At 43.1% G+C, this 14211-nt stretch overlaps 3 protein-coding genes across 3 annotated transcripts; 1 reads left to right on the top strand and 2 right to left on the bottom strand.

Moving 5' to 3' along the window:
- Window positions 1-5: 5 nt before the first annotated feature.
- On the bottom strand, window positions 6-2662 carry LOC119551749 (maltase A3). The gene is made up of 6 exons (XM_037861275.1): window positions 2409-2662; window positions 1883-2343; window positions 1015-1467; window positions 501-955; window positions 303-446; window positions 6-242 (listed from the first exon to the last, which is right to left on the bottom strand). The coding sequence occupies exons 1-6, from the start codon at window positions 2617-2619 to the stop codon at window positions 74-76; spliced, it is 1893 nt and encodes a 630-aa protein (XP_037717203.1). The 5' UTR covers window positions 2620-2662; the 3' UTR covers window positions 6-73.
- Window positions 2663-4333: 1671 nt separating this feature from the next.
- LOC119551750 (maltase A3) lies at window positions 4334-6437 on the bottom strand. The gene is made up of 5 exons (XM_037861276.1): window positions 5623-6437; window positions 5507-5563; window positions 5252-5450; window positions 4690-5141; window positions 4334-4622 (listed from the first exon to the last, which is right to left on the bottom strand). The coding sequence occupies exons 1-5, from the start codon at window positions 6435-6437 to the stop codon at window positions 4403-4405; spliced, it is 1743 nt and encodes a 580-aa protein (XP_037717204.1). The 3' UTR covers window positions 4334-4402.
- Window positions 6438-9336: 2899 nt separating this feature from the next.
- LOC119551755 (maltase A3-like) lies at window positions 9337-11269 on the top strand. The gene is made up of 4 exons (XM_037861282.1): window positions 9337-9484; window positions 9540-10905; window positions 10963-11106; window positions 11173-11269. Exons 1-4 carry the CDS (start codon window positions 9337-9339, stop codon window positions 11237-11239), a joined length of 1725 nt encoding a protein of 574 aa, XP_037717210.1. The 3' UTR covers window positions 11240-11269.
- The last annotated feature ends 2942 nt before the right edge of the window (window positions 11270-14211 follow it).

Here is a 14211-nt window from a genome sequence, read left to right as displayed (position 1 = left end):
ATAAGTGCTTAAGTGCTTTGACTTTGTTTATTATTGTTGTTTAGTTATTAACTAGCAGCTGGAGGGTGGGAACTCATCGATAGCCCAGATAGAGCGCCACTTGAGCCAGCCAGAGGTAAGCCCCCAGAACGGGCAGAAAACGAGTCTCTCCATTGGTGGCATAGCTGTAATACGAGGAGCTGGATTGCAGGATCAGCGAGTCCTTGGGCTGCAGCTGCACCGATGTGGAGTTGATGAGATCACTGAAAGAGGGAACGAGTTTAAAAACAGGGCTTGTATTATACCAGAGCCACTTGACCTACCCAACTTTGACCTGAGATCGCTCTGAGACCAGCACAACTTTGAGCTGAGGAGGCAAGTCGGGGAAGCTCTGCCGAAGATTGATGGTCTCCACGCCGTCGTAAATGTTCAGGAGGGTCAAAAAGGTTGAATCACGTTCGAGATACCTGGGAAGATCTTTTGTTATTATCAGGGCCCTTGGAAATCGTTCTATTTGTCACCGTTTAATTGCCAACACAGCGTCGCTGAGGGCCTTCACTTCAGTTTGGCCGTGCTGAAGGGTCTGCGATTGCTTCCTCAGCTGCCACAGCTGCTTGAAGATATTGAGGTGACTCAGGGGCCTCTGCCGCTCCAGCTCCACGTTGACCTGCTTGTAGTCCAGGGCGATGGGCAGCCAGGTCTTGCTGGCATTGCTGAATCCCGCGTCCCGGGCATCGGCCCACTGGAAGGGAGTGCGCTCCGGATCGCGAGAGTAGCGCTCGTAGATGCTCGGGTTGGTGTTGCAGGCTGACGGGTCCACCGTGTCCTTCCACGAGATCCACACGTTGGTCATGCCCAGCTCCTCGCCCTGGTAGGTGACACTGGCGCCGGGCAGCGTGGCCGTGAGCATGTGCAGCATGTCCACCCGATCCCGACCCAAGCGGGAGCCCACTCGGGGCTGATCGTGGTTGCCCAACTGGGGAAGAAACCTGATTAGTTTTCACATGTAACATTGCATATAGTTGATAAACCCACCACCCAGTTGGCGGTGCGACCCTCGGGCATGTGCTGCAGCCACTTGAGCACCGTTCCCTCGTAGGCATGGGCATTCGACGAGTTGGTCAGCTCGCTAATCAGCAGAAAGTTGAACGGCAGCTGAGCGCCCTCCGCCGTCGCATTGCCGTAGTACTGCATCACGATATCGATGGGTGAATAGGTCTCTGCCATCAAGATTCGGTCCTCGCCGCCGTGCTCCCTCTGGAACGCGTCCAGCACCGCCCGCCACGAGTATACCAGGTCAATGGTCTCCGGCTGATCCTTGGTGTAGATGTGCTGCAGATAGCCGTAGTCCTCGGGGTCGTTGTCCCAATCGTTGCGCGGCTCGTCGCGGTACTGGTTCTGAGCATCCGGCGCTATCTCGAAAACATGGGGTACTGCGTCAATGCGAAAGCCGGAGACGCCCTTGGCCAGCCAAAATCTCAAAACGTTCTGTGATGATGCGGAAAGTAATTATAACACAAGCTTTATAAATCCAACCAGTTTAAAATAAGAAAGTACAATTTTGCGGTTTTTTTCTGATTGTTTTTTAACCGATAAGGGATTCTAAGTGTCACGCTGTTAAAATCAACTTTTTTCCCAACATTTGCGGTTGTTTTTTGTTTATAAAAATTTAAGCAACAGATAGGTTCAGACAGAGGGTAATAATATTAGAAACGTGACTGCAAAGGTTTCCCTTTGATCGATACATTGCTTTTTAAGATATAAGATTAAGTTATGAAGCTTGTCTACTGCAAATGGTTGACGGGTGCCGATAACCTCCTATAACTTCCTAATTCAATATTATTCTATCGATCTTTGAAAAAAATCGAATTGGTTTTTATATTTTATGTTTTTATATACTCACATTCATGGCCTCTCGTACTTTTGGATTCCGGTAGTTCAAGTCCGGCTGCTTCTTCACAAACTGGTGCAGATAGAACTCCTGACGACCCTCGTGCCATTGCCAAGCACTTCCCCGGAAAACGCTGATCCAATTGGAGGGCGGACTGCGATTGCCATTTACCATCCGACCAGGATGCCACACGTAGAAGTCTTTGAACTCCGGATCCTTCGCCGCCGAGCGACGGAACCACTCGCACTCGTCACTCGAGTGGTTGGGCACAAAGTCCAAGATGATCTTGATGTCCAATTTCTTGGCCACTTCCATCAGATGTTCAAAGTCCGCCATGGTTCCGAAAATAGGAGCAATCTCAGTGAAGTTGGCTATATCGTAGCCAAAGTCCGCCATGGGAGAGGTGAATATGGGCGATAGCCAAGTGGCCGTGATGCCCAGCTCCTTGAGGTAGGGCAGTTGCTCCGCGATGCCTGATATATATTTTAGATAGATAAGTGTCTAAACCTATATATTGCACTTTCTCTGCTCTTCTCACCATTTAAATCGCCCACGCCATCGCCGTTGCTGTCTTTAAATGACCTTGGGTAGATCTGATAGAAGGCGCCCGTCTGCCACCACTTGAGATCGGGGACCTGGTCTTCGATGTCCTCGAAATCCGCGTGGTAGTTGGGGAAAGGTTGGCTCCTTGCAAGGCACAGAACTTGGAATAGTACCACGAGCAATGAAACCAAGCGGTGCCTAATCATTTTGACCGAGCTGAGCAACACAGATCTGCTCTCGGCAAGCACACAAATGCGACTGACGATCGAATGTGAGGCCCTTCCTTATTTAAATATCAGAGAGTGGGGGAGAAAAAGCTGGGGCTTAGTAAGAAATATTTTTAACATAACATAACTAACATCGTTAATCATACAACAGCAAGATAGATGGATGCTTACCCAAATTTTATAAATCTTTTAAAATATTTAAATGTTAGTAGTAAACGTTAAAAAATTATTTATGGTATTTTTTGCCTTTTTTGAAGGGGTACACTACACCCATGTGTACAATATGCATCTATTTTATTTATAAACTGCGCAGAGAAGCGGGAGACACAGAGAGCGCTGCAAAGATTTTGAGAGGGTTGCTGTGGTTTTTGGGGGAAGTATCAGAAGAGAGAAATATAAACAAGTATGGGCTTATCAAGTAGCACTGTGTACAGCTGCGACCAAAAAAATAGCACCATTACGCGAAAGAAGTTCTTATAAGTCCCAGCTGGAAATATTTTAAGCAGAATGTATTTTTCGCAGGTACGGGTGCTGTTATACTGTTAAGTCTTTTATTTATCAGTCAGAAATAACTGTAATGGAAAAGCTTTTTACATTATCTGAAGTCCAAGACTTTTTTCTCTCTGACTAATATCATTAACAGCAAAAAGCAGCATTTCTCAAATTTGATGTCCATTTTTCAGAATCCTTGCGTGGGGGAGTTTTTGGTGAACACATTTCAAAATGGGTATTCAAAGTGAATTAGGTTTTCCAATATTAATTAGTTTCCACTTTTAGATCATTTAATATGTTTTCTAACGTTATTTGCTGAATTAAATTTTTGTCGAGAAACGCCTAACATTTGTTGAACAACGCCCCATGTCTTTATAATTCGTCATTTTAAAAAATCTTGGACTGGCAATTGCATAGAGTGGGCGTTATATTTACTTAAGGTTATACTATTTTCTTTTAATCAGGGATTATATACTCATTTTTAAAAATTACTTTTTATAATCAAGAAGTACAACTTTTTCTGTGAGTTTTATTATTTCGATCAATAATAAATCGAGTTTTATTACTTCGATCAAGTAAAAAACATAAAATCATATTGTTGCGGTTCTGCGGTCTTAAATGCGCCTTTGCCTATTTTAAAATATATTTACCAAATACAATAGATGATATGATTAATTTAATTATTTATGTCGCAGAATGGAAAAATCAATCACAAACTAAAAGTCTCTAAATGCTTTACTATAGTTTAATAAGTAACTTGTAATTTAAATAATGATTTTAAAGGGACCATTAACCCTGAGCGATTGAAAAAAAATTGGGCTACACAGAGAAAATTATGACGTTCTCAAACTGAGTATTTGTATTCTCAATTTAAGTAAACAAAATTTGGAAAAAACTCATCTTGGGAAAAGTTGCAATCATTTTAAAAAAAATTACTTGAATTGATCACAAAATTCCTAATATGAGTAAGTGTCTTTTTCAATTTCCAACTTTAGAATTAATACTCTTATCATGAGTAACCGAAAAACTCAAAAAAGATTTTCGAATTCTCATAATGAGTTTTAGATTATGAGGAATGAGTAATCCTATATGAGTAATCCAATACATTAAAGAATTCGATAACAGATTGAAATGCCAAGTCCTTTCCACGAAGGCCACTTGAAAAGTACTTATGCACTTAAATCGTCGACACTGATCGAAGCTATACAGGGTTTTAAAAAATTTAATCACAATGCTTTTCAGTTCTTTAATTTGTTACAAGGGGAATAAACTATACGGTCGTTGTGGAGCGCAGTACAATGGCCTCGTGGGGCATGAGGGTGACGCTCGTGGCGGACAACAGATCCCCGACCTTCTTGATGGACTTTTCGGTCACCAGGGCGTACTGGAACTTGGCGGGCAGGCTGCCGAACACAGTGGATAGGTTGACATTCTCGATGGAGTCGAAAATGTTGAACACCGAGATATATACGTAGTCGCCGCTCAGGTGTCTGCCGAGAATAATATTTATAATTGTTGATTATGTCCATTTGATATCAAGAGATCTGGAAAACTCACCGCTTGACAGCCAGAACGTAGCTGCTCACAGCCTTGATCTCGGAGGATCCCTCCATGATGCTGGGCTCTTGACGCAAGTTTTGCAGCCTTTTAAATACGTTCAGGTGGCTCAAGGACGATCCGCGCTCGGTCTTCACGTTCCTTTGGGGATAATCAGAGGACACTGGCAGCCAGGTGGTTTTGCCGGTGGTGAATCCAGCCAGCTTCTCATCCGACCAGTGCATCGGAGTGCGAGCCGGATCCCGGGAGTTGTCCATGTAGTTGGACTCGTAGCCGTTGCAGGCCTGCGGGTCCACGGTGTCCTTCCAGGATACGTATCCGTCGAGCATGCCCAGCTCCTCGCCGTTGTAGGTGATGCTGCAGCCGGGCAGGGTCAGCAGCAGTATGTTGAAGAGGTCGACTCGATCTGCTCCGAATCGGGAGCCGACGCGGTTCTTGTCGTGGTTTCCGATCTATTTTAAAAAGGTGTTAAGTATTTTATTGCTCTAGTACAAAACTACAGTCCAATTTCCGCGCATTAGTGATCAGCTAATTGCTAATCGCTAATCCCCCACAAACTTACCACCCAGTTGGCGCTCTTGCCCTCAGGCATCAGATTAAGCCAGTTGTTAATCAGGTACTCGTAGTGATAGGCATCGGAATCGTAGTACAGATTGCTTATCAGCTGGAAGTTGAACGGTATCTGGGCACCGTCGGCAGTCGCATTGCCGTAATAATCCATTACGATCTCAATTGGGGACCAGGTTTCGACCATTAAAATGCTAAATAATATGAAGTTTTTGATTCCTTTGAAGTTTTCCGCTTATGAAGGACTTACCGCTCATCTCCGCCATTGTCGGCTTGGAACTGCTCGAGGATTTGGCGCCATTCGTAACTGGAAATAAGGAAAGATATAAAAGGGTCTTAAAAGGATAGTTAACTATCCAAACTTACACCAGGTGAGGGGTCTCCGGCTGGTCCACGGTATAGATCTTGTGGGTGTAGCCGTACTCTTCTGGGTCGTCGGTCCAATCGTTGCGGGGCTCATCGGGATAGTTGCCATTCTCATCGGCTTCGATCTCGAAGGCGTGGTAAATGGCATCCACGCGGAATCCATCGACGCCCTTCTCCAGCCAGAAACGCAGCACATTGTTCATTTCCTCGCGCACCACTGGATTTCGGAAGTTAAAGTCCGGCTGCTTCTTGTGGAACTGGTGGAGGTAGTACTCCTGCCGACCCTCGTGCCACTCCCAAGCGCTTCCGCGGAACACGCTCACCCAGTTGGTGGGAGGGCGACGGGTTCCGTCTTCGTTGAGGAATCCCGGGTGCCAGATATAGTAGTCCTTATACTCCTCCTCTCCAGCGGCCGACCGGATAAACCAGTCGCACTCGTCGCTGGAGTGATTGGGCACAAAGTCCAGGATGATCTTCACTCCCAACTCCTTAGAGCGGGAGACCATTTCCTCGAAGTCCTCCATCGTCCCGAAAAGGGGATCGACCGCCTTAAAGTCAGAAATATCGTAGCCAAAGTCCGCCATTGGCGACTTGAGGAAAGGCGACAGCCAGGTTGCAGTAATACCGATCTCCTTCAGGTACTCCAGCTTCTCAGTCACTCCGTTCAAGTCCCCAACTCCATCACCGTCTGTGTCCTTAAAGGATCGTGGGTAGATCTGATAGAAGGAAGCGGTTTTCCACCAAGGTGCCGACGCCGCGTCTACGGCCAGAAGGCCAAGGCCCAACAGCAAGAACAGGCTTGTCCAAGGGGCCATCGCTAACTGTAAGTGGTCCGATTGGAATGGGTCTCTTATACACGGCGATAATCTATGGGCCTTATCGATACTGACTCTTTGACGCGAAAGCCAAACGACCACCTGGGGAAAATATATGATGAGACCTTTGGCTGCAGAATAAATGGGGGGTATTGATGTTGCTTAAGTTAGAAGACAAATATTTTAGCTATTGCATAGTTAAGAGAATATACTTGATGTTTTGGCTTATATTGGCTTAAGACTTACAATGTCTAGGATCTAATAGATTCTTAATAGATTATTGATGTTGCTTAAGTTAAAAGACGTGATTATATTTTGTATGGCGGCATTAAAATATTTTAGCTATTGCATAGTTAAGAGAATACTCTTGATATTTTGGTTAATATTGGCTTAGGCCGTACAACGTCTAGGATCTAATAGATTCTTAATATTCCTATTTCATCTATTCACACCCAAAAAAATATGGACTTAAAACCCACAAAAAAGATGTAATCTGTAAATGTTATTATTATAAGTAAATTAATTTTACAACTGATAGAGACTACCGATTCACTTTCTCCAGTAGGACTTGAACCGGTGTTCTCTCGCTTCAAGGGCGAAATCTTCCGTTGGGCCACGCCCTTGTAATCACTGTCGACGGCAGTCCACTTAGTGACGAACGCTCAGGAAAGTCTGCGAAGTAGACTGCAGTGATGGTCCCATCATATCGAGTGATACACCAATCGAAAGGTATTGCAAAAACTAACAGGATAGCTTACCTAGACTTCAATAACTTAATTTGGTTTGTGAGAAAAAGCGGTGAACGTGTAAGTGAAATTTAAGAAAATTGGACCTGTTGGGGTCAGTGGCGATAAATGACCCAGGCTATTAGCCAAGTTTTATTCATACTGAAAATCAGTGCTGCCAACACTCAGAGGACAAATATTTAAAAATATTTGAAGACAAAAAAGCGGAAAAAAATTAATCATTAATAAATTGGTTATTTTCTTATGTTAGAGTACTTAAATTATTTTAATTAATTAATTTAAAGCACAGTAACTGTATTGATGGGCGAGTCTATAATTTCGTCATCTAAGGTGACATTTACATATTTCCGACAGATGTCTAACTGGATAATATAAACTCGTAGAGTAAAAGGGTATACTTATTCGTCGGAAAGTATGTAACGTGTAGAAGGAAGCGTATCCGACCCCATTAAGTATGTATATTCTTGATAAGGATCACTATCCGTGTCGATCAAGCTATGCCCGTCTGTCCGTATGAACGCTGAAATCTCGGAAACTATAAGAGCTAGAGTGTTGGGACCGGCATGCAGATTCTTGGACTTCCTGTGCAGCGCAAGTTTGATTCTACAGGGTGCCACGCCCACTCTTACGCCCGCAAACGACTATAACACTAAATCCCGTCTAGCGCTCACTTTTTTGTTCATATATTGTAAAAAAGTTATAACCAAATAATAATCAATATTTTGCAATTCAATCGAGATTGCACACCACATGCAGCAAATAAGCTGTTTCACTAATACGACACCAAGCCGCTATAGGCGCTTTAGGCTTGTTGGATTTGTTTTCTTAAACCACTTTTTGTCTATTTTCTCAAAATTGGTTCGAACGATATCTTTTTAAATTTCAAACTATATAGCCCTTAACATTCCTCAATTTTGCGGATCTATAACACTTTTTGTCATAAAAATTACCGTTTGGTAATATAGTATTAAGCGATAAAAGGTGCAACCCGATTCAGTTCAATATGAAGAACATTTCATGCTTACCTTAAATGCCCAAAACTATGCATCATTAATTTCATGACACAAAATTCTTATATGATTACTAGATTATAAAATAGTTATTTTGGTATCTCCGTGTTTTAATTATGTCTCGACTTGCTCCTTACCAATTTAGGTATGTTATGTTTTAGTTTACAACATAATGACACCCGTTAATTTTGCAGTACAAATGAATAGACTACATTGAGAATATTGTGAGCTACAATTTGGAATATGTGGAACATTTTAACAATTTAGTGACTGTATGGCGTCTGTTAATACCGCAAAGCTCGAAAAAACTTTAAAGTTAACGTCCAAACGATCCAAACAAGACATATTTGGACATAAACCATGGTACAAAAAGCATAATTTTATTTTTCATAGCTTTGCGTTGTTAGGCCGATAGCATAATAGAGCCTAAAATTTGAACTTCAGTATTAACCAACTTAAAGAGATTCAAGATATTCCCTTAAGAAGTGTTCCAGAATCCTTCAGTAGGAGAGCACTTTCACAACGCTTGTAAATTTTAATCAATGTAATGATTTGGAGTGATGTAGATAAAGTTATTATTAAATTTATCGCGAGATGAGTTATGTGTTTTCGATCCGCTTTATCTATCCAAAAATTGCAATATCACTTAAAAAAGTCCCCAAGAAAGAAATCTGTGGCGAAATCCGATATTGTATACCAATGACCTACACTCATAAAGTTCCAGTTATTGAATCATTTCAACCAACTACTTTATCACAGCCTTAACCCCCAAATCTCAAACCAATCGGCACAAAAGAAGTGACCTAATAAATTACCTGCGAAATAAAAGAACTTAACTTCGCGATAAGATACGAAAGTATGCAGTTGGAATTAATTTTCCTGCCAATCTGTCTCATGATCTTTGTTCATGAGCCAAGCCGAAACAACAGCAAAAAGGAACCCAAAAAAATTCCACAACCCTTTATCAATAGAACCCATTCACTGTTCGTTGGAATTGTAAACATGCCGTCCCCACAAAGTTAATCAGAAATAGTTGGCAACATGGCGAGCTTATCGAAGCATTATCAACTCGAGCCCTCTGCATAAATAGGGGCACTGTATAATCCCTCTGGCCATTGGTAATAAATCGACTTATTGGGAGCCATGTTCAAGTTAGTGGTGCTCTTCTGCCTTTTGGCATTGGTACTGCCTTCCCTGGCGGAAGTTGGTTGGTGGAAAACGGGTCAGTTCTACCAGATCTACCCCAGATCTTTCAAGGATAGCGATGGTGACGGTGTCGGGGATCTCGTTGGTAAGTTTTGATTTAGAAGAGGCCTAGATATGGGTTAACTTGGAACTATTGTCAGGTATTACGCAACAACTGCCCTACCTGAAGGAAATCGGCATTACCGCCACCTGGTTATCCCCTATCTTTACCTCACCCATGGCTGATTTCGGCTACGATGTGGCCGATTTCAGGGGTATCGATCCGCTCTTCGGAACCATGGAGGAATTCGAGGCGCTGATAGCCCGCGCCAAGGAGCTGGACATCAAGATCATCCTGGACTTTGTGCCCAACCACACGAGCGACGAGTGCGAATGGTTCATCCGCTCGGTCGCCGGCGAGGAGGAGTACAAGGACTTCTACGTGTGGCACACCGGCAAGGTGGTCAACGGCATCCGGCAGCCACCCAACAACTGGGTCTCCGTGTTCCGCGGATCGATGTGGACCTGGAACGAGCAACGACAGGCCTACTACCTCCACCAGTTCCACGCCAAGCAGCCCGATCTCAACTACCGCAACCCCAAGGTAATGGAGGCCATGAAGGACGTCCTGCGCTTCTGGCTGCAAAAGGGAGCATACGGCTTCCGTATCGACGCAGTGCCGCATGTTTTCGAAATTGCCGCCGACGCCGATGGCAACTGGCCCGACGAGCCCCGGAACGAGGAGGTGAGCGATCCCGACGACTACACCTCCCTGCAGCACATCTACACCAAGGACCAGCCCGAGAACCTGGAGATGGTCTACGAGTTCCGCGACGTGATCGAGGAGTTCAACGCCGAGATGGGCGGGGATGACCGCGTCCTGCTCACCGAGGCCTACTCCCCGCTGGATGTCCTCATGCAGTACTACGGAAACGAAACCCACCTGGGCTCCCAGATCCCCTTTAACTTCGAGCTCGTGGCCAAGGTCACCAACAGCTCTGACGCCTACCACTACTCGGAGCTGATCCACAGCTGGCTGGACAACATGCCCGAGGGCCAGGTTGCCAACTGGGTGTTCGGAAATCACGACCGCAGCCGCACTGGATCCCGCCTTGGCGTCGACCGGATCGACGCCAGCAATATGATCATCCTGGGCCTGCCAGGCGTGAGTGTGACATACCAGGGCGAGGAGACGGGCATGACCGACGTGTGGATCAGCTGGGAGGATACCGTTGACCCGCAGGCCTGCCAAGCCAACAAGCAGGAGTTCGAGCGCCTCAGCCGAGACCCCGTGCGAACGCCCTTCCAATGGAGCGACGAGCAGAACGCCGGTTTCTCCAACGCCTCCGTCACCTGGCTGCCAGTGGCCACTGACTACAAGTCTGTCAACGTGAAGAAGCAACGCGGAATCGCCCTGAGCCACCTGAATGTCTTCAAGCAGCTGCGCGCTCTGCGGGATGAGCCCACCTTGAAGCATGGCGATGTCTCGGTTTCGGCCATTGGTCCCAATGTGCTGGCCTTCAAGCGGTAAGCTAGGATGATTTATTCTAAGTGCCGAGAGATTACCGATTCCTCTATAAACAGCTCCCTGGCCGGCCAGAAGTCGTACATCACTGTCATCAACATCAACGATGAAGTCGAGTCGGTCAACTTGGACTCTGTCTTCACTTCCATCTCCACTCAACTGCAATACGTGGTGGTGAACGACAAGAGTTCGCGCCGTAAGAAGTGAGTTCTTGTCACATGGATCTTATATAAGCAAGTAGCACTTACTATCTTACCCTATCTTTTCAGCGATCTTACTTTTGCCAACTCCGTACTGCTGATGCCCAAGGAGGCTGTCGTGCTAAGCACGGTCTAAACTAATTTTACAGCTCATCAATAAAGAATAACTTCCTCCTGGGGGTAAAAATACTCAAAAAAGTGCTTATCCTAGCGATACCCCCATTTTATTGGGCAATTACGAAAGAATTGAGTATAAGTTGGTGGTTTGGGACTCTAAAATATAAATATTGCTGTTTTTGGCCATCTTTGAAATAACGTAGATTAAGCAGGAATTGAATGACTTGTATGGAATGTCTTGTATCGATAGTTGCAATAATGTAGATAGTCGGACTTGGTCGTGCCAAACGCTATAGTCGATGACCTCGACTCTTAGATACCCGTTACTCAGCTTAAGGGAGTGCGAGAGGGATCAAGATATACTTAAAGCAACTCTCCTTTTTAACTTACACACCTAGCCTATATCGCCACCTAGCCTATAACGCCACCTAGCGCCAACTGGCCTAAGGCGACCCTTTCCTTGGTGGCTTATTTTTGAAAACAGCCTATTTGCTGGATGTAATGTGTGCAATAGCGATTGAATTTCCAAAGTATTGATTGTTATTTGGTTAGATCTTTTTAATGAATGGTCCGCTTTCAATAATTTTCGGCATGTAAACAGATGGGTATTGATAATAAGAATACAAATTGTGGGGGCTAAAAGGGTTTTAGCGTTATGGGGAATTTTGGGCGTTAGAGTGGGCGTGGCACCCTGCCGAAACAAACTTGCGCTGCACAGGAAGCCCAAAAATCTGCATGCTAAGTCCCAACATTGTAGCTCTTATAGTTTCTCAGCGTTCATGCGGATAGACGGACATGGTTAGATCGACTCTGCTAGGGATCCTGATCAAAATATGCATATATACATGGTCGGAAACCCTTCCTGTTACCTGTTACATACTTTCCGACGAATCTGGCATACCCTTTTACTCTACGAACAACGGGTATTAATACTCTTGAATTCTAAAAGGCACGACAGCCACATCGATTTTCTATAAGCAAACCTTTCTTGTCGTTCAAGAGGAGCAAAGGACGTGGCCGCACGATTAGCGTAAACAAATCCTTTAATTTAAGAAAACTCATATTTACTGTGTATTATTTTTTAAATTTTCACTACAATTTAAAATTTCCGCCAGCATTCAAATTTGCCGCCAGGAACTAAAATGGCCGAATGGAATATAAGGCCTTTCCGTTTTGGATCTTGGCCGTGTGAAGATCGTTCTCTCCTGGACAAATTTTTTTTTTAGTGATTAAACCCAAGCTCAGTGATATACCCAAATTAAATTGACAAAAATATCAGACATCCCCGGCCTTTGTTAAGGTTTTCTGTTACCAGAAGGTTGCTGTTGATTAAAGAAAGTAAGTTTCACTAATATTTCGTGGAAAAACTTTGATTCGCATAAAATATTGCGCTTTACAGATAAATTCTTGGAAGTGAAGTATACTCCTTCACGTAGCTGACGGCCCCTAAGGCAGGGAAATTTCTGCCAAGATTGTCGTCAGCACTTTTTTTTATCAGACTTACAACATACATCCTAAAACAACAATCTAAAAAATTAATCAAGAGAGTGAATGTAAAGCGGTGAAAATTTAAACCAGTGTTGCCACCTGGCGTCCACGCTGAAAAATCTTGTGAAATTCAACCTAAACACACCTGTGCTCTGTTCTTGGTACACCCTATGTCACACCTACATACAAACAACAGTGCACCACTTTGCAGTTTTACAACACAGTGTACCCGCTAATAACAGTGTACAAGTTGGCAGACCTAAACCAGCAAGAATCGCTTTGATATGTGATTCTGAGAAAATCAACATAAATATTTAAATTCTTGTCAACTAAATTCATATACATAATTTAAATTAAATTCCTTTATAAGTTAATTAGTTAAAATACAATTATCTATAAGAATTTAAAATAAATTATCCTAATCCTAGTGTAATCAAAGAAATTATTATACAATAAGCAAATCTCGACATACGGGCAAGTGTTTAAGCCCCGGTAAGTGTTTTCCACAATTTATATCTACCCACAGTCAATTGAAATGAAGTTTCTTAACTTATGTATAAACAAAATCACAGCCAATAATACAACATATTGAAAGCGTTTTCAACGTTGGATATGGGTAAGTGATCAGCTCCGGTCGTTACGCTACATGTTTTGATTGACTATATACAAGAATATTCCAATGATCTTAATATTATAAAACTAATTGCCCCATAACTAAAATACTTGCTTAGTGATTAAACTAAATTAAATTAATGTTTGAATTCTAATTATCATGCTTTGACTTAAATATTCCTCTTCAATATGAAATAAGAATAAACTTTATATGGTACCCAACTTTGTAACTTTAATGATCACTTTTGTTAGTATAACTTTTCTTATATTAAAGATATTTTAAACATGAATTGCGAAATTTTTTCCAATGGAAGCGTGCATCAATGAAGATTATTAGGAGTTAGGCGTGTGTCGAACGGATCACCAACCTGTGTCAGGTTTTGCGGCTACGGTGATCATGGTAGGGTGGGCAATGTCAGCATTAAATAACATCCCCGCTGCTGACACCATTCTAAGTTCTGTCTCCCTACAGTTAACCTCAAAGTCAGTTCCCAACCAGCGCGTGCCCCACTTGAAGTTACACCCACCATCTTTCGTTGCTGTTCAAATCATTCGTGATATGCTTTAATATTTAGCTTTTAAGCATGCAACGGCATATTCTATTGCAGCGTGTTGAACTAGAACATTTTAAAAAGTATATTTATTTAGTCGAATTTACAAGCATATTGGTCAAATACTCATATAAGAGCTATTGTAGTAGCATAAAGTCGTCCACTTGCTTACTGTTTCTTGCACTTAATTATAGAAACATTTTTTCTAAGAATTTAAATAAAGTATGTGTTGTTAGTCATGGAAAGTTCAACCTACAAAATTTTGCGGGCTTTTGATAATTTATTTATTAGACAAAAGTTTTAGTCGACGTATTTAATAATATGTAATAGATTGTGATTG

Source organism: Drosophila subpulchrella, chromosome 2R (assembly GCF_014743375.2).
Source record: "Drosophila subpulchrella strain 33 F10 #4 breed RU33 chromosome 2R, RU_Dsub_v1.1 Primary Assembly, whole genome shotgun sequence".
Classification (NCBI taxonomy): domain Eukaryota; kingdom Metazoa; phylum Arthropoda; class Insecta; order Diptera; family Drosophilidae; genus Drosophila; species Drosophila subpulchrella.
Note: the sequence above shows the minus strand (reverse complement) of the source record. Positions and strands in the feature narration are given on the sequence as shown.

What these genes read in the sequence shown, in the direction of transcription:
- LOC119551749 (XM_037861275.1), bottom strand. Translation starts at nt 2,619, where the DNA reads ATGATTAGGCACCGCTTGGTTTCATTGCTCGTGGTACTATTCCAAGTT. An exon ending in AAGTACGAGAGGCCATGAAT is followed by an intron (nt 1,468 to 1,882) that starts GTGAGTATATAA and finishes GCATCATCACAG; the next exon opens with AACGTTTTGAGATTTTGGCT. An exon ending in CGATCTCAGGTCAAAGTTGG is followed by an intron (nt 243 to 302) that starts GTAGGTCAAGTG and finishes TCCCTCTTTCAG; the next exon opens with TGATCTCATCAACTCCACAT.
- LOC119551750 (XM_037861276.1), bottom strand. Translation starts at nt 6,437, where the DNA reads ATGGCCCCTTGGACAAGCCTGTTCTTGCTGTTGGGCCTTGGCCTTCTG. An exon ending in GACAATGGCGGAGATGAGCG is followed by an intron (nt 5,451 to 5,506) that starts GTAAGTCCTTCA and finishes CATATTATTTAG; the next exon opens with CATTTTAATGGTCGAAACCT. An exon ending in TACGTTCTGGCTGTCAAGCG is followed by an intron (nt 4,623 to 4,689) that starts GTGAGTTTTCCA and finishes TATTCTCGGCAG; the next exon opens with ACACCTGAGCGGCGACTACG.
- LOC119551755 (XM_037861282.1), top strand. Translation starts at nt 9,337, where the DNA reads ATGTTCAAGTTAGTGGTGCTCTTCTGCCTTTTGGCATTGGTACTGCCT. An exon ending in CGGTGTCGGGGATCTCGTTG is followed by an intron (nt 9,485 to 9,539) that starts GTAAGTTTTGAT and finishes AACTATTGTCAG; the next exon opens with GTATTACGCAACAACTGCCC. An exon ending in AAGAGTTCGCGCCGTAAGAA is followed by an intron (nt 11,107 to 11,172) that starts GTGAGTTCTTGT and finishes CTATCTTTTCAG; the next exon opens with CGATCTTACTTTTGCCAACT.